Source organism: Alligator sinensis, unplaced genomic scaffold, assembly GCF_000455745.1.
Source record: "Alligator sinensis unplaced genomic scaffold, ASM45574v1 scaffold204_1, whole genome shotgun sequence".
Taxonomy (NCBI): Eukaryota; Metazoa; Chordata; order Crocodylia; family Alligatoridae; genus Alligator; species Alligator sinensis.
Window position 1 is genome coordinate 451,269 of NW_005842363.1, and position 22,885 is coordinate 474,153.

The window sequence follows — 22,885 nt, forward strand, 5'->3', positions numbered from 1 at the left end:
TTAAGGCATGATGGAAATCAGCCTCAAAATTACTATACATATTTAGTGGAATAATTTTGTGGCTTCCTTTATCAAACCATTAATTGCCTAAACATGTATGTGGAATACTATTTAAGACATGATTCAGTGGTTAATCACGTCTAAATGTAACGTCCACCGTGGGCCCTGAAGTTCACATGTTAAGGGAATAAGGCACAGAGCCAATGAAAGTGATTTAAGTACTACAACACTGAGTGCTGCAGCCACAAACTTGTAGATGCCTGGCACCCTAAGTGCAATTCAAAATCTTGTAAGGTCCCTTGTCTCCCTATACTGTCCATGAGGAGAGTTAGGTGCCTGGGATGCTTTGTTCTACGAGGTGGGCAATAAAGCTTAAAATTTGCTCAAGCAGAAACAGGAACTCAACTCAGGTCTCCACGTGCTGGGTGAAAGCTCTATAATAAGACTATTCTACATCTTGGGGTTGACCCCATTACCACCACCTGAGCTGGGTTTTGAATGAAAATTGCTACCACTTCATTGTGTGTGTGGTCTAGTCTCCTCGGCATGCATATATCCAGATCAAAACTCCCTGTAGAGAGGGGCAAAGGAATGCCTGGTTTCTGGATCCCAGTAAGATTTATACCTAAGCTAGGAGTTGAACTGCTCAGCCTTCTCAAGACTGAGGTGCTTGTAGGCAAGCACAGAGGCACAACATCTAGACAGCTTTAATGTCAAAAAGCAACTCTAACATTAGCAAATGGGGGAGTTCAGGACAGTAATTTTGGAATGAGGAGGCTAAATTCCACCCAAGTCCTACTTTAAGTGCCAGAGCTTTTTGGGGGATAGCTACAAAATACGTCAAACATCATATAGGAAGTTGTGGTAACAAATACCACCCTAACCACAAGGCCATCCTTGAATTAAGCCTGAAAAAAATAGAAATCAGAATCCCCTAAAAGCATATACTTTTGTCATACAATCCTAGTGTGTGGTAAAAATACAAGCTGGTTAAACAACATACATAAATAGATACTGGGCAAATTAAAGTGGCATAATATCATTAAAGTTGATGGAGTTGTACCTGTCCATTAAACAAACAAAAAAAAAATCAGATACTCTTCAGTATGAATATGGCATACTTTCAGCATTACAACCTAACAACACATGTTTATCCGAGGTTTCCTACAAAAAAATCTAAAGTAGTGTGGACAACAGGGGCATCTACTGGCAAGTTCTGGACAATTCTCCAACTAATCCAGATATATCCCTTTGTAGAAATCTATGTGCATGCTTAATTTAGGAACAAAGCAGTATTGTGGGAAATCAGCATCCCATGATTTATTGACACCACAAGGTCAGAAGCATATAAACTTAGAGTTAGTCCAGGTCAAGTAAACTGAAGACATCTACACCTGCAGTCTGGAAGAAGGGGGCAAGTGCAATAAATGCTGTACTTCCAGACTAGGAAGTGACAGCTTTTAACAAACCAGTGCAGCTGTCTTCTTCCAGGAATTACAGTTCAGTTCTTTACATTTTCTTTGATTCTGAAATTGAGCTGCTGAATTCTGATATCTACCTTTTTTTCCTTATAATTTGTCAACAAATACCGGAAAGGAAATGTCTAGTACAGAGATGAGGATAATTTTTTCATTTTTTCATTGTAGTATTAGGCACAAATTAATATACCACATAGGCAATAGTTTGACTCTTCAAAGTGGTAGCCACAGAAGATGACAGTGAAAGAATTAATGTGCTTGCTAATGGCAAAATTACCCAACTCTCATCCAGGGGCCTTCTGCTTACCTGAATAATGATAATGCGGATCCTGTGATGTTTTGAAGCAGGCTAAGATTTCTGTAACAATTTTAAAGGATCATTATGTTAATTATTGTAGCAGAGATAAATGTATGATTCTGAATCCCTTCCCTTCCAGTTTGTCATGAAACAGATTAATCAGAATTACTGTCTCAGCACCCCGAAGAGGGTACTTACTAATAGACTTTAACTATGTTATAATGTACGGTATGTTGGCAGTTCTCAGTCATCAATGTAATATAGCCATACAATTTATTTATATAGGGAAATGGAGGGAGACTAGCAATATTAACCTCAAGGACATGTAGTTTCTCAGAGCCAATTACACCTCTGGGATGTTAAAAGCACTCTGCTGTCCATCATGCTTCACAGCATCCCAAAGGCATGATTTTTCTAACTCCATCCTCAGTCATTAAGCATTCCATTAACTATACTATTATACCAAAGTTATAATAATACTGGTCCATTAACCCATGACATCTAAAATGTTGTAAAAATATAAACAGGCATATAACTAGTTGGCTAGATAAATATAAAGAGACACCGCTAGGTCAGATTTGATCTAAAATCTTTGTTGTATGAAAAGAAGCTTTTGTAATATCTAAATTAAAAGAAATGTGTTTATTAGTTCTTTTGTTCGATGAAAATGATTGGTTATATTGGGAACGGGAACTATGAAATCACATTTCTCTTAAAACATTATACTATTTATGTAAGAAATAGGATTATTATAACTGAAGGAATGCCCACACCCAACTTAGCCTATAGCCTGGTGGTTAGAGCACTCTTCGTAGTTTTGAATCAGAGAAAGCATTTAAACCTCAGTCTCTTATATCCTGGGCAAGTGCTCTAACCACTCATCTATTGTATTAAGAGTGGCTGCAGATTGAAAGGTGGTGGTGGCCATTGCTGCATTCTTTTTGCAGAGCCATGTAGTAGGTATGCCCTGAAAACTCCCTCCAGATCAAACCCTCTAAAGGAGAGAAAGAAAATCTGGGTATGTGCATATGTTCACTGTACCTAATCTATGATTTAAGCCTCCGTCTGGGGGTGGGAGGTGTCAGGGAGCTAAAAATAGGGGGTCGGGCTGAGGTGGGGAGGAAAAGTGGAGCCCTGGGGCCAGGGTGAGCAGCTGGGCTTTCCTAGCCCCAGGTGTGCTCCAAACATGTACAGACATTTAGTAGATCAAACTAACCCATTCCCAATCTAACTTAGTTAATCTCCTCAGTCCCTTTTTGTCTATTTAGCCTCCCAAATGTCTCTACAGATAGGCACTTATATTGACCTAACCCTAATTAGATTGATCTGTGTGTAATGCCTGCATGTATGCCTAGTTTCTGAATCCCTAGGTAAGCATCAAGGTGTTAAAGTCCCAGGTCCCAAGGTAAGTATCAAGCTGTTAAAACCTGACTTGAGCAAAATGCTTCTAAAAAACCATTCATGTTGAAAATGTAGGCACCTACAGGTTTCAGGGCCAAACCTTATTTCTAAGTGTGAACCTATTCTACTCTGAGTCCCTGAAAAACTCATTCAATTAGTCATTAGTCAATTTTTTAAATGTGCCTTTATCCTAGCCTTAAAACCAAGTGACAAAAAATAGTGAGGAGGTGGAGGACACACGCATAAGTTTTTATGTTAATAGTTTTTCCAGGGCTCAAGCAAGGTGGAATAAGATCATGCTTAAAATGCCATAAAGGGGACACAGAATTTGGATCTAATCAGTCCTCTCAACGTTATGCAGCAACTAAGAAGGGGTTGTGAGATCACAAATTTGGACTTAAGTGTGCAAGGCCTTTCATAAACTTAACTCAGTAACCTTCCCCAGGCTCTACAAAATGATGTTTACTGGTAACAGCTATGGCACAGATGAGGCCTCTGGCACACATTACACTTAAGACATGATTAACCAGTTAATCACATCTTAAATGATTACCTGGCTACATGTTCAATCACTTAATGGAATGATAAAACAAGGAATAATCCACAAAGTTATTACACAAAAAATGTGTAATAACTTTGTGGCTGGCTCCCATTATGCCATTAATTGAACATGAGGCCAGGATGGGCCTCCCAGCCACAGGGTATGCCTGGAAACCTGGATCAGCTGAAGGCTCCCAGCTGCGGGAGCCTCATACTTGTCAGTGGAGGGGGAACCTGGGGTCATGATCCCGGGCTCCCCCTTTACCAGCAGTAAGGTCTGATGGGATCTGATGCTTGATCCGACAATCACACCTCCTACCATGCATGTACCACATAGCAGGAAGCATGATCGTGGGGATCATGTATCAGCTCCAATGGCACCTATACTTGCACATCTCCCAGGGGCCTGGCCTGAAAGTTAAGGCAGCAAGGCAGGATCACGTACAAGAGACAGGCAGAGAGAAAATATTTGGGGTTGTAAATGACCCCACCTGAAACACTCTTTTAAAAAACAGACAGTGAACACCAAGTGCCTGCCAAGGATTAAGGATTTAAGGATTTTTTTTAAATCTGCTTTTAGGGAAGCTTCCATTTTTTCAAATTAATCAGCCACTGAAAAATTCAACTTGCAACTGCAATATCTACAACTGGCAGACTCCAGGAAAAACTGAATATAAATTTAACTAGAAAAGAGGGTAAATAAGTGTGAAGCTGACTAGCACTGTTTTTGTGTTACACTAGTATTATTCTTCAGATGCTTGAGTACACATCAAAGTTGCCTGAGAACATATATCCTCTCTTGGACACTGGACACAAAGGGGACCCAAGTCCTCAAAGACTTTGCAACCTGAAGAAAAATCAACCACAGAATTCCACCCAATTTAGCCTCTGAGACATATTTCTGCTGTTGAAAAACTCCAAGTATGGTCAGAAGTGAAATGACAGTCTTCATCCCCAACTATAGCTGAAGTTTCCCACTAAACACAAAGCCTCTTTGATTTCCAGGGATAGAATTCCATCTCTTTCTTTATAAATGTATCACCATTTATTCCTGCTGAAAAGGTGTGGGCTTTGTAATGTTGCTCAGAGCAAAAAAGCTTGAATATTCTCTGTAGGACATTATAATTAGCATATGTAGAAAATACCTTACCAGACAATATGTAGTTACTATTCTTCATGTTGGCTGTTAATTATTCTTAATCCTCATCCTCATCCATCCCTATGATGGATTAGTTTCCCCATCTACTTTTGTACTTCAGCATAGTAAAAACAGGATTTACAATAAAAATTACAAAATAAATAGTAAATCAATCAAAAACTTACTGTCTATTCCATCTGAACTTCTCAACCTGTTTAAAAAATAAGCAATTGAGGTTTTGCTCAAAAAAATGACATGTCAATTTTTCTTGTGATTAAACAAGCAATGATATGAAGAGATTTAAACCATGTTATTGCTAAACTCAAAAAGATTTCATCTCAGTGTTTAAACCACAGTAATCATTAGCAGAAAGCATTTGTTGCAGTGACATCAAATTAAATCACTGGCTACTAAGTGACAAATCCTTTCCTTCGTCTTTCCCCCTCTGTTGTTTCTATTGTCCTGTGTTTATAATTCTGTGCTACTGTCGGTCTTGTTTACATAGTAATCAAAAATGTTGTTTAAAGAGCACTTCAAATCAATAAGATATAGCATTTGTTTTAACATTTTAGCTGGTTGTGGCACACTGCTTTTAATTTATGCCGCTGTCCTCTACTGGGTGAAATGACTCTCTCAGTTTTTGGTAGTAGCTTTGCATTGTATTAGCTATAAAAAGCAATTAGCTATTACAAGACTATAGTGTAAACTCAAGTGTTACTTATCATTGTGTTCTTTCCCCCAAATGACAGAATTCTAGACAAGTTAACATGACTCTTCTCTCACACCAGCATAAGTCAAGAATAGCTCCACTAGAGACATGTCTAATGTTAAACGGGGGTAAATGACAGCAGAATTAGCTCAAGTATGCTCTATTCCCAAATCAGCCTTTGTGCAGTTTGGCTACTGTCTAAAGTAAGTACCCATGAGCCATTAAAAGAGCATGACAAAATCATGCGAGATGTGACATTGCCTTATGCCTATTCTATGAGACATGTTGCTGAGACTGATGAATGCAAGAAAGAGAAGAGGCAAAAAGAGGGGGAGGAAAAAAGAGGAGAGCAAAATCTATACCTGGAAGTACCACAAACATTAAGATAATTATCAAACAAGCATGAAAAAAATCAAGATATTTGAGAAGTAAACAAAAAAGTGAGAAGACTTTTTTAACCAGCATAATTTTATTTTATATAAATAGAGCTTAGCTGCTACTGAAAGCTCTTTATAAAAAAGTTAAAATGTTTTGCAAATGCAGACAGACTTACTGCAAAGAGTTGAAGCAAATAATTTTAAACAGACAGTGAATGCCTTGCAGTAGCAGCTAATATATTCATTACTTAAAAGAGAAATTAACAATATGTGCAACAAAATCAAATGCTGCTTTTCACTCTCACTAGACGATGATGACAGCTAGTTACGATGCAGTGGCAAATGAATGACTGAATAAGAAACCTGGATAATGTTGGCATAAAAACATTAAAGCATCTATGTTCCTTCTAAAAATGTGAAGTTGCATTTTGAACTAATACCTTTTATAATAATTAATAAGTCTTTTTCTATTGAAAGTAAAACATGGTGAACTGCCACAATCCTTCATTCTACATGTGCCCACATTTTTCATCCTAAAATGTATTACAGAACTAAAATAGAAGCCTAAAGAATCTATAGAACAGGGCACAATAAAGTCTTGTTTTGAAGGAATGTAGCAAGTATCTTAATATAGTTAGGATACATACGAGGAGTTCCTGCTTGAATTATTTATTCTGGTCCCAATCATGCTATCATTCAAATCCTGAGAAGAAGAGAAATGCTTTTATTAATAAAATTGGTATATCACTGTCCTATGAATATTGAATAGAGCAGCTCAAGGGCCCTAAGTCTGCAAACACTTCCTTGTGTGCTACCTTGATTATTATTAATAGTACCATTGACATCTAAGTGCAGCATAGGTCTATTACGTCTTCACACGTAGCCTGATTTGGAACGTGAATTTGTTCTAGTTGCAGATTTCCACAGAGTCTCTAAGCATTGGAGTAGATTATTTAAGTATACCAGTTATACCAAATTGCACAAAATACACCTGGAAGATATTTCAGTACAAGATGATGGAAAATTCAGCGTGTCAGAAACATGTGACATCAAATATTTCATAATGTCACAGTTCCTAAAAGTAAGTTATATTGTACAAAGGCAAATACAACACATATATAACAGCACGTTTTAAGAAATTTTAGAGTTTGTCATCAAGATATTTACATTCTTTCAGTGGGAAAGTCCCTCATGCTCAATAGCTGCATAACCTTCCTGCTACACCAGTGCTCTTGTGAGGCAGACTAACCTTACTGTGCCTTCATGTACTAGTCAAATATTTGGATATATTTCCCAAAACCCTAAATTCCCAAAAAGAAAATGCAGTAGGCCTCAAATAAAAAATTAAAAGACTAGATTTTAAGACTCTGTAAATGTCATGGCACGTCCACATTACATTGGACCAGAGGTCGTACCTGGTAGGGATTGTACCCTGGGACTCTGGAACGGAGGCAGGAGGGTTTGAGGCTCCAGCCTTAATTCAATGGCTGCCAAAGGGCCAGGGAAGGCATAAACTGGCAGTTAGCAGCAACACCTCCCCCTTGAAGCAGCACCATCTCCCGCAGGGTTAAAGGGTGACACTGACAAAGGGATTCCTGCTCCTCTGCATGCTCCCCCTGATGTGTTCCAGCACCCCGCTTTACTGAAAACCAGAGTTCATGCCCCGGCAGTCACCACTCTCCCCCTTAGTTATGCTATCGCATTGGACAATGCTAGGGAGTCACCTTGACATACTCTGTCCATTTGTTCCAGCTCCGCCTGCCAAAAATATGTCACTGCTTTTTTTGACACATGGGCAGAGAGCTCCCTGTAATGCTCTCAAGCTTGGGCAAGAACATCTAGTGGATGCACCCAGCACCACTGTACCAGCAACTACATGGCATTTTTTTGACCTGCAGTATGTATAAAGTGGGAGCAGTTGGCAAGTCGTATTTTGATGGTGCATTCCCTAGCACTGTCTGACATGAAATAGATATGTCCTCCGCTTTAAAAGTTACCTCCAATTCAGTTTTAAAACTGCCTACCTCAGAAGTTTTCCCACATCTCCCACATTTATCCTGTAGGTCACTGCTGATAAAAGATCCTCTCCCAAAATAGCTTACCTTCCCACCTTGAGTCTTCCACTATTCTGGTCTCAAAATGTTTCATCTTACTAATCACCCAGACAGATTTGGGGACCAGCAGTTAAACAGTCTCAGATTAATCTGAGAAGAACTGATTCATTTCTTAAAAACATACATTGTAGTCCCCACCCTGTGTTACAATTCAATGAATGTGGCAATGATATAACAGCTAAGACATGTGCTGGGCTCCCACAACTGCAGTCAGTAGGTTGTACAATTAATCAACACCTGTGAATGTCAGGCCCTATATTTTAAGAAGCTAAGCCACCTGTGACAGGATTTTCAAAAGTGAGGGTTGGTCTAAATTCAATCTTACTGTAGTTTCTCCTATTGTAAGCCACTCTGACCTTTTTTGGGAAGGGTGGCATACAAATTGAATGAATTAAAAATAAATGAGCAATAAATAAATAAATAATGCAACACATTTTAGCTCTTAAAACCCACCTTTGAGTTTAATCATAGTAATTTGAAAATCCTGCCTTGAAAACCTGAGATTAGTTAGTTCTTTAACACACTTCCCATAAAACGGGATCTACACATCACTTGCCTAGCTCTGTTTCAAAGAGCTACTGATCTAATCTCAACATTTAGGTTTTACAGAATTAGTAGAAATGATAATGGAAAACGTTTCTATGATCTGCATTACTTTTCCTTTGGATTTAAAGATTTTTTTTATATGTTTTATTTTATTTATTGTGTTTTATTTTGGGGACTCAAATTCTATAGAAACCTGATAGTAAGTTAGACCCCATCTACACATTACCTTTATGGTGTGATTAACCAGTTAATCACACCTTAAATGGTCACCCAACCACATGTTCATTCAATTAATGGCATGATAAAAAGAGGAATAAACTACAAAGTTATTCCACAAAATGCGTGTAATACTTTTGTAGCTGTTTCCTATCACGCCAGGAATGGGGCCCCTATGGCTGACTGCCCTGTCAGCTGATCAGAGATCTCAGCTGGGGGGTGGCCCATGTGCACCCCTGAGCCTGGGAGCTCCCAGATGATGCACACCATGCACTCCCATGACTGGAGCTCCATCAGCTGACCTGGGCTCCCAAACAGGGGAGTGCCCTAGGGGTCCCTATGTCAAGGAGACCACAGCTGACAACTCATAGGAGCTATTGAGCACCCCCATGGCTCGAACACTGTGGCAGTAAGTGTGATTGTGTAGATCCCGCATTAGACAACATCACACCTTTATCTGCATGTGTAAAGGGGCCCTTAGAATCAGAAAGCGAAACTGTTTAATCTTATTTCTTCGTAAAAAAAAGAAGAAAAAGAAAGAAGAAGAGTAATGGCAAACATTTTCTACAGGGCAAAGTAACTTCCTTTTACAAACCACTCACTCATAATCAAAGTATAGACAAGAAAATGCAACGTAGGTAAGGATACATGTTCAGCCCCTTAAAAGAAACTGCTCTTAAGAGAGGGAGAGGAAAGGTTTGTTTCATAATTCCTGTTCTCCATTTATTTTTTGTTAATTTCCAGTGACAACTTTCAATAAATTAACAGATACAATTTTATCCATCATCCCTGCAACCTGAGCAGATAAATTCTTCCCCACCTTTCTTTTGCAAGGGATTTTCATATCTTCAGAAATGTAAATTATCATAGCTCCACTAAGGTCGACTGTGCTGCTCCAGTGAAGTCAATGGAGCCCTGCTGTTTTAAACAGGCTGAGTACTTGACCCTATATCTTAAAAGGGTATAAATCATAAGTCTTATTTATAAAAGCCAGAGAGTTAAGAAAGCCAAGCCAACTACAGAAAGAAATATCTTAGCATTCAGATAAATATTAAATTCCCACTTTGTAAGAGATAGATATTGTCTCCTAATTACTGAGAGGTGATCTTGCCAAAAGTTACCCCAGTTCTCTAGCCATCTCTGTTTAAATATTCAGCACCAGACTGTGTACTTGCTTAATAGCCTGAAGAATTACTAATACATGTTCAGCTTTCTAACCATCCTCTTCATGCACCCTCTCATTTCATGATTCATCAATTTAATATCATACTTTATTAATCTTTTCTGAATGTTAATAGCTGTTAATTATTCCTTTACTAGGACACACATGCCTTGCCAGCATGAAATTAAATTTCTCACATATCAAGAGGTGTCTCATTAGACAGACCCTCAGTTGATAAAAATCATTGGAGCTCCATGGAAGGCAACAGAACTATAACAATTTACACTAGGCAAATGGCCTTTATTATGGCCTCAGGTCTCACCTCTCGAGAGTGCCTCAAGTAGTCACAGATTTGTACTGTGTGCCTTCCAGTTTCTTTATTTTTCATTTTCTGGTGCATATAATTAAGGCGGTCCAAACCTAGCCGAGAAAGCAATGATAGAAAAGACATATTTCTAAATCTGAAGAGAAAAAGTGGTTGCTTTGGAATAAGCAGTTGTGAAACAATACATTAACATAGTAGCTGCATAACAGGATATAAAAACAATAATGAAATATCGCCAAACTATAATAGATGGCTCTCACTCTCTGTTAACCAACGGGTTTCACTGTAGCGCAGGATATCACATACTACATGCAGTCTGAAGAGCATCACTGCTTGATGGAACTTTTCCTGGTGGTTTGCAGCTAGAGGCCTAAGAACTATGTAATGGCAGAGCTGGGAGAAAAGGTGATCTATGCAAGTCTATCAAAAGGACTGGTTTGTGAAATGGATGAGAATGACCAACAAGCAGCAGATCTACACTGATGGCACAGTGGTACCTATTCTTTAAAGGAATTCTTTCAAAGAATTATCAATAGGGGCTAGATGTGTGGGAACAATTAGATGCTGTGCATAGAAAAGAACTGTGCTTTACAGAAGTAGTTATCTTTCTTTCCCCCTGCTTATTTCAGTGGGACAATAATCTATATTACAATCCCTCAACTATGCTGGACAGTATGATGGTCAAGGTGGAACCAAGGTTTCATCTACTCCATGGCCTTCTCTGTCCACCCCTTATAATGGGGGAAGCAGTAGGCATGTAATGCATTTTTTTAATCTGTTCATATAATTTCCTTGATGTAGCACTTGTTGATGACATTTGGAGCTCCTTGACTATTACAGGATGAAGTGTTACATACTTAACTGATTGAAATTAGATATGGTTAGCCAGTTCTTGCTGTTCTTTTCTTCTTCACCCAAGAAACTGCTCTCTGTTGGTTCTGAACTGACTTGGATACTCTGGGGACAGTCATCCACTTTAATCACCTGCCATGGGCAAAAGAAAATAGTATTCAGTATAATAAGACCAGTAGTTCCCTGGCTGATTTGACAACTATACCATGGCATGCTCCTTCAAAGCATTTCAAGAGAAATATCAGTACCTGTTATTACTTGCACAAGGTCCCTAAATGCTTTATAGACATAACCTGGAGTAAGCTTTATAAACCACTCCTCATGAAGATTTAGTTATACTAAGCTTGCCTATTCAACTTCTCTACTTGGGATCTGAAACAAGCTTAGCCTCTCTGAACTTATTTCAGAAAAATGATCCACAAATCATAAAGGTTGTTTGCCAGCTAGCCAAAAGAAGACATTTGGGCCAATGCAGGGGCTAGGAAGATGAGAAGCTGGGAGGGAATCCTATCTGTCTGAGAAGTGCATATGTTTAAAGGTTTTAATATATAAAATTTTGTAGCAGAGAAGAAGGAGGGGAGAAAACAGAAGTAGAGGACTTCCATGAGTTCCTCCTTTTTACACATCACACCACTGTTCCAGTTTTATTTCCATCAGCTGCCTCCTAATGAACTATCAGGAGTAAACCAGATGACTCCCAGGATATTTGAGGTATATACACATGTAAATATGTAGTATTCTGACTAGCCAGTTCTTAAGTTAGCTCATGTTTTAGAGCATCCTACTATTCTTCAGGTAACTGGGGTAATACTCTAATAGTTGGTAAACTGAGGCATAGAATACCAATCACATTTGCATAGCTAGGAAACATCAGGATTTGAGGACAGAACCCACATTTTTTTGTTTGCTTCTTAGATCCCAACTCTAAGCACTTCAAGGAATTGACTCCCAGATACAATATTTGAAAAAATACTTCCCTGCGTGTGTTGCAGATTGAATTGCACCGATATAGAAAATATTATATAACAGGCCAAATTATATTTAAAATTGAAAGGTCCCCCACCACACATGGTCTAAAAATACAACTGTCTTTGTGCTGTCCACTCAGGGGACTCGGGACCTCACTGTTATAGTCTCAGCTTTACCGATGATTCATTGTGTGTTTTAAGGCAGTTTATCCCTCCCTACCTCAAATTAATCATCAATGCCATAGGCTCATACTGACACCCTTGTAAATTATATTGCTGGCTTACATACAATCCACATAGGACTGGGAGGATTCAGGGAGGAAGACATTGGATGCTTGTAGGTGGGACTTAACGGATGCATATGGCTCGTCTCTGCAGTGGGATCTTGATTGTCAGTAATTGGTGACATGTCAGGAGATTCTGCTGTTAAGGTCCCTCCTCCCAGAAGCTAGCTTCATGTTGCCCAGAAATTGAAAGCAGACCTTATTATACAAAACTGATCTTGGGCTTAATCCTGTGCCCAGCAATGTCAATGATTGCACACCCATTAACCAGCATGAGTTCAAGATTGAATGCTAAATGCTAAATAGAACGTAATAAAACAATTAATTTGGGATTATTTGTTTGGAGATTTATCAATCTGATGGTTTACAATAGCACTTTTAAATGGCTAACATACAAGTTGAGTATTAACATTAATTTTACTGTCCTTAGTCAACTAAAATGATACAGAACATAGAATTTTCCTTCTATGTACACGTACCGGCACCTGAAAGGGTTTTGCTTTCTTCTTTTCTCTCAGAGATTTCCTGTCTCTGTTCTGTTGCTTGGCTTTTGTACCTACAAAAGTGCTGCAAGGCTCAGAAGAATTTGATTGCTCTGTGTTTAAAGGTAGAGAAAGTTAAATGATTATACTACAGAGATTTGATTGCAAAAACAATTCCAAACAAAATTAGAACTAAGAATAGTCTCTAGTAGTCTGACATCCCCAAATCAGCAGAAATCAACTCTCAAGATCCAGAACAAAATATCTCTGCAGAAAGTTCTGTGAAAAAAAAAAATGTCACTAGATTTGATCATTGAAACATATGGTTTATACTGAATAATTAGAATGGGATATTATTTCATATTTTACAAGTTTCTATTTTGTTGTTTTAAAGGAAACTCAGACATTAACCTTGCAGGGATTGTAATTAATACCAGATTCTCTTTGTTCTACAGCTCCTATAAGATGATGGATCTCATCATCTAATGATATCCTCAGGTGTAGGAAGATATCACTAGCACAGATCCAACAGAGCTCTGAACTGTGGCTGTAAGGATTTTGTCAGCAGAGCGGAGGCATGTCTGAAGTGTTACTCATACCATCCCCATGAGAAGCCTAGGTATCAGCATATATCACAGAAGCCTCAAAGCTGGGATCAGGTCTAGCACAGATCTCGCATCTGTGTGAAGGTGCAAAACCGGTTTCTTTGCCCTATCCTTAACTGCACCCAATACATTTGGGGCATAATTGAACATCTCAACCATGCTGTTTATAAAGAACTAGGAGGTCTCTAATAAGAGGTGATACTGTGGTATAACATTATTATTGCCTTTGGTTTTGCAGGTCTTCTCCACTTTCTGTTCCTTGCAGGACTGAAAACTGCTGCCCTTGTAGAAACTCCAGTTTCTCCTGAGTGGGTTGATCCAGAAGGAGGTACTGCGCCGCAGCTGAGACACTGGGGTATCACTGCTATACCCTGATTTGTCCGAATTGTAGGAAAAAGACTTAGATTCTTTTATCTGGACATGTTGGGGCTGATTACTAGTGCAGTTGCAGTCACTGTTATAGGTGGAATGCATACAAGATTGCTGTTTTTTCTCATGGATGAAAACCCCTTTTTCATCCCCTTCTGAAAAGCCCCAGTTTACATAACCAACTCTATCGTCCTTCGTATATGTGCATGAGGGCAGTAAGGTGTCACTGGCAATGGGCGATGGCTCCAGGCTCAAAGAGTGATCCACTACAATCCCATTATCCTCCTCCGCTGATACCTGAATAATGGAGTCCCACTGTTTTGTCTGGTAACTTTCTAGTTTTTGTTCAGTGAGCTTGGCATCCTGTGAGTTTTTCAGCAGTACATTGTTACGATGCTGCTTGATTACCAATTTCTGTTCCTTGTACTTGGCAGGAGTACATGGGAGAGACAAATTCAAATGGACTTCTTCAGAAACAGCAGGTCCCTGCTGACCACTAGGGACCAAGAGAAATTGTCCACATCTCGGGGCTGATTTCATCTCAGAGGATACACCAGAAGTCAGAGTGTCACTCTCCATTTCTTGCTTTTGCTGGCTGCCTCCTTTCTTTGCTTCCTCAAAGTCTTCACTTTGAAAGATATGGCTACAGTGCTCTGATGGCCACTGGCTCCTTGCCAAGCTCCTCAGAAGGGAAGGTGGCATGCTATAGTAGTTGTACTTCTTATCACTTAAACATTCCAAGCTGCTCAAAGTCTTTGAATATATAGCATTACTCCAGCTATGCGGAAGCTTTCTACATGTATGGTACTTTGGGTGAGACAGCAGGGCCTTCTCCACCTGCAAGGTATCTACAGCAGAAATGACTTTCAAGGTATCAACAGTCAAGGCAGAAAGGTCTTGCAGATGTCCTAACTGGCTGTCCAGGGAAAATAAAGATTCCTTGATATAAAAGACCTTCTCATGAACTTCCTTAAGCTGTAAAAACATCCCCTCCACTCTAGGGGAAAAAAAAGAAACAAACATGGATATTAAATTGTTGAAACAGAGATCTTTGTATTGCATGATTCCTATTATCCAATGAAAAAATAAAAACATTAAAACAGAGACAGTGAAAATCCTTCCCATTGTAAAATTAAAAATTTGCTTTTATTTTTTCCAGTTATTTCATCTTCCTAAACACCTACGTATAATAATAAATCACCTAACTGGGCCTAAAGTGATAAACAATTAAATGATTTTTATACTCAGGTATGAGCTATTCTAATAATGAATACATTCTTATCATTCTTCACCCTGCCCTCTCTCTCTCTCTCTCTCTCTCTCACTTTCCAAATCTCCCATGGGAAAAAAATGCTCAAAACATGCTCAAGGACTTCCATTTACCCAGTGTTTACATCCTGAATACCCATTTTTACCATCACTAGAATTCAAGTGCCAAAGAAGCAGAGCTTTATAAAGTCTTCAAACACCTATTGTGCTTCAAACACCAATTGTGAGAATTTTTCAACTTGGAATAACTGATCAAGTGTGCATTATAACCTAATCATTGTCTCAAATCTATCTGGAAATATAGTAGGTTATATAGTTTCTCAGTGTGATGGTCCACCAACATATGAACGCTTTCAAACAGCTTCAGGCAGCACAGAAGAAAAACTATAGTATATGAGTAGCATCTAAAGTAGTAGCTATGCAAAACAAAAAGCATGCTACAAAGAAACCTTAAGCTGGTATTCTGTTCCTCTAAACAATTGTCTTTAGAGGGATACTTCTTATTTGATTAGATATATTTTAACTTGGAACACAGAACAAGAAACAGGTATTTGTTGGATCTATATTTTTAGAAGGTCAGTTTACTACTAAATGCAATCTCTCTGGTATAATAGATATTTATTGTTTGGACAAATGTATCTTTTTATCAGGCATTTATTTGCTAGATTTATTCATTTTATTGTGCATGTTTTGGTCTGATATATGGAAAATGAAGTCCAAGAAGGGTAATGATTTAGATGGGCTACCTTTCACTGGGTAAAACAAATTTCTACACAAGGATGGCATTTTGAGTAGGATGTTCAAAAGAGTTGAGAGCTTTGCCACTGACTTCAACAGGAAACTTTCAACACAGTGATTGAAAATGGCATCCATAGTGCCTTTGGCACCCACAATCTCAGAGAGAAGGTATAACAATGTACAAGAGTGGTGATTCCATAATGGCCTCCATAGTGCAAATCACAACTATAATTAACCTAAGGGCACTATGAGAATAATGTTTAACACTGAAAACTGCTAAACCTTTAAATAAAACCATGCTGTTTGTGCTCCACCTGGGTGCATGGTGCCCAGGTAACCTCTTGGTGACACATGGTTTTCAAAGTTAAAACAGTTCAGTGCCCAGGCTATGCTCTTAATGACTCATGTACTGCACATGGCCAGGAGTGCAGTTCTGCTGGCTGCATTTGCTAGTTATACTTTGTACACGGATTTAAAAAAAGACATTGCAGCTGCAACCAAGGGAAAGGGACTGCATGTGTTGTTCCCTTTTCCCCTGCACACGTGTTGGAGAAAACATAATTTATCCCCAAGGTATTAGCTAATTAGCAGTCTTTTTATGCACTATATGTCCCAATTTAGGTGGATTTCAGTAGCAGCAGCACACAAACCTTTCTGTTGTCAAACGGATCCTTTCACTGTCACTAGAAATCAGGTTTTCATTCTTCTCGTGAAAATATTTCTCCACACACTGCTCCTCAAAATCATGAAGTTTCTTTAACTCTTCATCACTCAGATATAGTTCTAAATAAATGAGAAAATCACTGGTATCAAACTGTTTGTGCTTCTTTGCAAAAAAAGAAAAAAAGGAAATAAACTGGGAAAATGCATTTCCTATTCTTTCCTGAGTTGAAAAGAGTGAATCAGGTTTGAAACTGTGAATTTGTGTTTACACATACAAACTGGGGATGTGTGAATATACCCAGTATGTGTTTAATATCTTTCATCTTTTTTCGGGGTGGGGCGGGGCAGCCAATACCTCATAGTATTTTAACTCATTTTTTAAAATGATTTGAAATGCAGAGCCAAAGGACTACTCATTCAGATATACTTTTTTTCTTGCAAATTTACATTAATTTTGTTACTACAGGTTCATGGCAGATGTTACAGTTAAGGTGTGATTAATGTTTCAATTGCACCATAAAAAGGTAACAGCATATATGTGCAGCCAATTTATCATTCTATAAAGTGGCAAACCAGACACAAATATATTCCACAAAACCTCTCGATCTTTGTAGTTCCTTTGGATGTTGCCACATATTGAAAGTGGAGCATGCTCCGTTCCAATATCAACAGTGGGATGGGAGTCAGCATCGGTGGATGTGCAAGGTTCCCAGGAACAATTGGTGGGGACAGCAGAGTTGAGGGGCTTCTCCCACTGGGAATTTATCAACTCCCATGCCCAGCAGCCCTTCCTGCTTTGGTCCACAGTCCATGGGGGCTGCACAGAAAGGCACTTTAAAATGGCCAGCAGTTTGACAAACTTACTCTGTAGCTTCCAAGGAGCTGCAACACAAGGAACTTTACACACCCCAGCCATGGGAACCCCCGTATCATGGAGCCTCTCCCCACCTCCCATAGCATTCCTCTACATGAGGGATTGCTAAAAACGGTGGTGGTTTTCAGACATCCACCAGAACCCAAGAATGGGGAGAGGCTCTCTGATTCTGGAGTCCCAGCAGGGAAGTCCATGCATTTATCGCTGCCAGGTGGGAAGAGTCAATCAACTCCCTCCTTTCTCTCTCCCCCCAAATCTGAAACTCTTGCCCCAGGCTCCCTGCTGGCATTAGCATGATTGGGATCTGATCCCTGATCCCAGCAATAATGCCCCCTACTGTGTAAGCATGGCACGGCAGTAGGCACAACTGTGGGGATTAGAGATCGGATCACATTGCACCATTAAATGAATATCTGCCAGCCTCTACAGATATGCCTAATACTTAATGACTTCCACTATAAAAGTTATTTATGACACTCTTTTTACTTCCCTAACTTGGCTGAAAATATTCCTAAAGGCAATTCACATAAACTGTAACAACTAGAACTATTTCAGCTATTCAGTTTGAGAAGTAGTCATGGAATTATTTTCTACCTAATTGCTTCAGACATTCGTATGCATACAAATGTCAAAGCAAGAAATACTGCAAAACGCATTTAAATTTACAATTCTAGACAAAGGTAACAAGCTTATCGTTTATGTGACTATCCTTATAGAAGATTAATGTAATACTTTTGAGAGAATGGATTGATTTTAAGTTAGTACTAAGAAACGTAAAGGGCACATCACAATAAGTCAGTCTTCAGAGGTCTGATCTTTATGATACTTCATTGATTCCTGTTTAACAATTTTCAAATTCATTGTTCTTTAGATTTTTTTTTACCAGCTCCTTTAACGTGGGTTTCAATACTCCAGAAATATATTTCTCCATTTCTTGTGATTCTCAGACTACAACAGGAGTATCATCTTGCCCATGGGCTCCATAAGGGGCCAGGAATTCAGGGCCAGGGGTGAATGAAGGTGGGGCCAGCCACCAAATTCCAGCATTTGGTACCCCACTAGGGAAATGTGTCACTAGACGAGGGGGGGGAGCAATGGCTGCATTAACCCCCACAGCTCCCTGATGCCATTCTCTGCTAACAGAGGTGGGTCTGCTTCTGGCTCACAAGGCTCTCTGTGGTCCAGATCCTGCCCAGGGGGCTAAGGGAGTTTGCCACTCCTGGATTAGAGGATTATATGATCCCTATTCTTGAATCACTTTGGCAAAATCTTTCTTTAAAACTAGAGAGCAATTGCCTTTAGCAACTATTGTAAAACAAACAGCATCCAATTATCATGCATTATAGTTTTCTCTTATTTCCTTGCACTTAATCATTGTAATACAGCAGTGCTCAATCTTCTGGCCCCACAAGCCAGAGGAGTGGCACAGGGCCAGTCCACGACCCAGATTAGATCCTGTGTCCCCCACCCAGCCCTATGCACTGGGATTAGGCCCTGGGGTCTCACACCACCCCTGCACACTGCCCTGCATGCCCAGTCCAACCCATAAGGGCCACACTATCCAGCCAGCAGAGCTGTCCACAGGTCTCCACTCCTCTGCCTCCAAATTTTCAGACCCATGGAGAGGCCTGCAGGCCAGCTGACCCGGTACCAGGGGCTGAATCTGGTCCACATGCCAAAGATTGAGCACTCCTGTTGAAATACAGGTACACTACTGGAATAATACTGCTGCCTTCTAATGCAGTGAGAGGGACTCGATAATCTAATTGGTCTTTTCTTTTTCTAAGCAACATGTAACCTGATTGACCTTGCCTGGACAATTCCATTCACTATGCCTTAGTGTTTATATCTATTGTCCACAGGATGGCACTGGTTCCCCATACCTAAACTATTACTAAAGAAAACTCAGTTTCATGAAAAAGAAATTTAGCAAGCTGTTTTCAATATATAGTGCATACAGACATGAAATAATTCTCTCAGGAAAAAGGGTGTAAAGCCCAGACTGAACCCTCTTTCATCAATAACTTAGGCAAGCTATTTTTCTGCTTTTGGTCTTCTTTACAAATAAACCATTCTGTGAACTGATTTAGTCACTTATAACATAAAAATATGTCAGAACAGTGCTACTTCAAAGGAAGATTGATGCATTCTGAATTCTTTTTACTTGCATCAGTCACTCAAAGAGCCACTGCTTTTGAAAGGTCCTATATATATCGTGGCTCCTTTAAAACTACAAGCAGTTTATTTATTCATTCTTGAATAGGGATCATCAACTTTCATGCATCTATCACAACAACCAATATGAAACTCTCCACTCTTGTACAGAATAGGTGAGGTGCACAAGTGAGGAATTATAGTCTGTGAAGCATCACTCATGGGCTACTACTAGACAGTGTCCAACTTCAACGAACTCTTGAAAACCCTTGTTGATTTAGATACTTCTGTAGCTCTTTTCATCACTGCAGAAGCTTATCATCTCCCAGTCAGCACTGAATTTACCTTTTCAACACCTGGTGTTGTCTTACGATGTAAGCTACTATGTGCTATTTTGAAGATAACACTACATCAGTGGAGACCAACCTACCAGCCAGGTGTGCCACATATTAGCCTGGCAACTTCCCCCGAGTGCTACTGTGATCCCCTTCCTCTTCCCAATCTGCTGCTCTGCTTTCTGCTCAATCTGCCACTGTGCTGCCTGCTCCTTCCCAATCTGCCACATGCCACACACAGAAACTGCCCATGCCACACATAGAGGCTTCCTATGCCACATGCATTGCACATTCTGCAGGTGGACCACCCCTGCACTGGATTACAATAATGCAATAATGGGGCCTTTTGCCTTTAAAATATATGACCATATCTACTCAAAAAGTAGGGAGAATCAAATGAATTGCCCAAATACATTACAAAGGAAAGTGTGCTGATGCCATAAGAGTCCTCATTCTCTATTCTCTAGGCTATCCTATCACCTCAATGTGGAAGATCCTGTTTGCCAGATGGAGGACAGTCCACAAAATAAGAAGAAATGAAAGAGACATTGGGTAGATAAATAGAATAAACTGTACATTTCGACATCAGGGAAACATGCTCATTCCAAAAGTTTGTGAACCTGAGCATTTAGAAATGACTATGTAGTTTTTCCCTGGCAAAAGCACAGGATAGTTTACATTAAAATTACTATTCTGTTACACATCCTTTTATTTTTAAAGAAGCAGAGTTGAACATTACACAAGTTCCTGAAAAACTCGCAAGTGAATTAAAAAAGATTAAGAATCCCATGTTTGTTTGTTTCCAGGGGGTGGTGGAAATCAAGGCACCAAAAAGTCATGCCATTTGCAACCGAATATTAAGTTGTTCTGTATTTTGGTTCAATGCAATATTGTGAAATGATAATATTATTCCAGCCAGGGTAGTTCCATAAAGCTTGCTTGAATTTAGGATTAGAGTTGATAGAGAGGATGCAAAATTCAGACATGTTTGGATCCAAATTAAAACTTAGAATAGGTGAAGGGTCCCCACTGTGAATAGTAGCAAAGAAGAGTTAGCATAAAATACAATAAATCAAAGTTAAAATACAGAACAAAACATTCCCCAATGTAAAACGGAGTTTCCTAGAAGATATATAAAGTGGGACAGTAAAAAATCCAAAAATATCTTTTTAACTAACATGGCTATCTACACAGTGGGGAAAGCCTAGCAAAACATTCCTAACCACCTTCCTATTTGCCCCAGCGTAAGTCGAGGAAGATCAGCTCTCTACTCACTTAGTCCAACATCACCTTCCTCTTGATCCAGCTCATTTGGAGGCTGATGGTGAAAGATGCAGTTTATAAGGAGGCCAATGTGGCTCAGAAAGATGAACGGTGGAGGCAGCCATGGCTTTTCATGGTATGTCATGATGTAACGGTAGCGGTTGTATTTCCAGAGCTTGTTTGATATGGCTTTCATATCATAATAAACATTACTGATAACAGGAAATAAAAAAGATGTTATATGAGCAATCCTTCTATGACATTATGCGATGCTATCAATATATTAAGCCGTGGACAGGTGTTCATTTCTAACAGTAAGAGTTTCATAGAAAGTCTCTGAAATTCCTTGTAAGGAAAATATCCCCGGAGTTGAAACACACACGTGCTGCAGCCCTCCTAGCTGGAAAGCTGCACAGGTGGGCACTCCAGCCAAGGACACTAGAGGGCTGCTCCATGGGCCACCCATTGATTGATGGGATGACAGTAGGCCATTCTCCCATGATGGGAATCCTCCCAGGGTTGTCTGTGACAGTTGCTGTTTTTCAGCAGCTGCCAATTGCCTCTTGGCAGTCAACCACTTCCCAGGCAGTGGAGAGGACAGGCTGCCAATTAGTGGGCTCCTGTAAGGGTGGAGGTGGCCCAAGAAGCAAGCCTCTAGTACTCCCTGGTTCTATCCCAGTTTCTGCCATGGGGAAATAGCCCCACTCCATGCATTCCTCCAGGTCAAGCCAAAGGGGTGTGTGCAAAGAGTACAGGGGTTGTTGGTTGTAGCCATGTTGGTCTAAGGACAAAGGCAAACAAGGTTCTTTGGGTAGATGTGATATCTTTTATTAGACCAACTAAATACTTAGAAAAATTGTTCTTTGTAAGCTTTTGGGCACAAACACCCTTCTTCAGGCATAGAGAGAGTCTGCTGGTGAACTGTATCCTCTCCTGTGTAGAATAGAAGCCAAAATGCAAAATACAGGTCTGTGAAAATGCAAATATATGGCAGTGAGGATAGGAGGGGTAGAAAACAGCAGGTACAAGACAGGAGGAAGGAAAAGGGAATGTTAAACTGGTGACATAAGAATGTAGCTGGTAAAAATGCAGACAGGTTACCTGGGGTTCTCAGATGGCAGGCAGGTTACGATGGAAGTACAGGGAGGAGGAAGGAGGGAGAGAGAGCAGAGGACTGTGGGATATCGGGCCTCCTTAGCCATTCAAGTTAGTGCTGGAGGAGGGAGATCTTTCTCATAGGAATCTAACTTTCTTGCAGAACAACCAGTTTTCTTCCAAAAGAAATCCCTTGAATGCCTGTATGCTCTCTTTTTGTCCCAGAAGAAAGGCTTTTCTTTTGGCACAAACGTAATGCCTGTCCACAGCCTAAGGATAGCTTTCCAGAGCCAAAGAATAAATGTTTCCCATTGTTTTAGTTATTAGGAGTTTGCTAAGTGGTGCTGCCTGGTTCTCTAGTGTCACAACCCAAAGTTGTGATTTTTGTTTTGTGTGCGCTTCGGCACTGCTAAATTATTTTCCCGCCAAATTGCAGCTTCTTTGCACGGTGGAGTTTTCTGCTACAAAGGAGAACGCCGGTGCAACGGAGATTTTTCCCGCCAATTTATAGCTTTCTTTGCATGGTGCATTTCTTTTGCATCTCAGAAATGCAGGGTGCAAAGGAGTTCCTGCCATTTGTATTTTAATTCGAGCCCCATTATTGGCTTGTGTTAAATTATGCACACGTGG

At 39.7% G+C, this 22,885-nt stretch overlaps 1 protein-coding gene across 4 annotated transcripts in view; it reads right to left on the minus strand.

The window, feature by feature from the left end:
• Positions 1–22,885, minus strand: part of TRPM6 (transient receptor potential cation channel subfamily M member 6) — a 116,187-nt gene that overhangs the window by 19,246 nt on the left and 74,056 nt on the right. For 3 of the 4 annotated variants that reach the window (XM_025210661.1, XM_025210659.1, XM_025210662.1), the window contains 9 exons: positions 21,173–21,372; positions 16,522–16,654; positions 13,720–14,861; positions 12,888–13,003; positions 11,162–11,288; positions 10,302–10,399; positions 6,589–6,644; positions 5,041–5,066; positions 1,786–1,836 (listed from right to left, as the gene is read on the minus strand). In XM_025210661.1, the coding sequence (XP_025066446.1) occupies positions 1,786–1,836; positions 5,041–5,066; positions 6,589–6,644; positions 10,302–10,399; positions 11,162–11,288; positions 12,888–13,003; positions 13,720–14,861; positions 16,522–16,654; positions 21,173–21,372 (1,949 nt within the window). Of the gene's footprint in view, positions 1–1,785; positions 1,837–5,040; positions 5,067–6,588; positions 6,645–10,301; positions 10,400–11,161; positions 11,289–12,887; positions 13,004–13,719; positions 14,862–16,521; positions 16,655–21,172; positions 21,373–22,885 lie in introns of those variants that run through there. The other variant, XR_003095374.1, reaches the window with a different exon arrangement.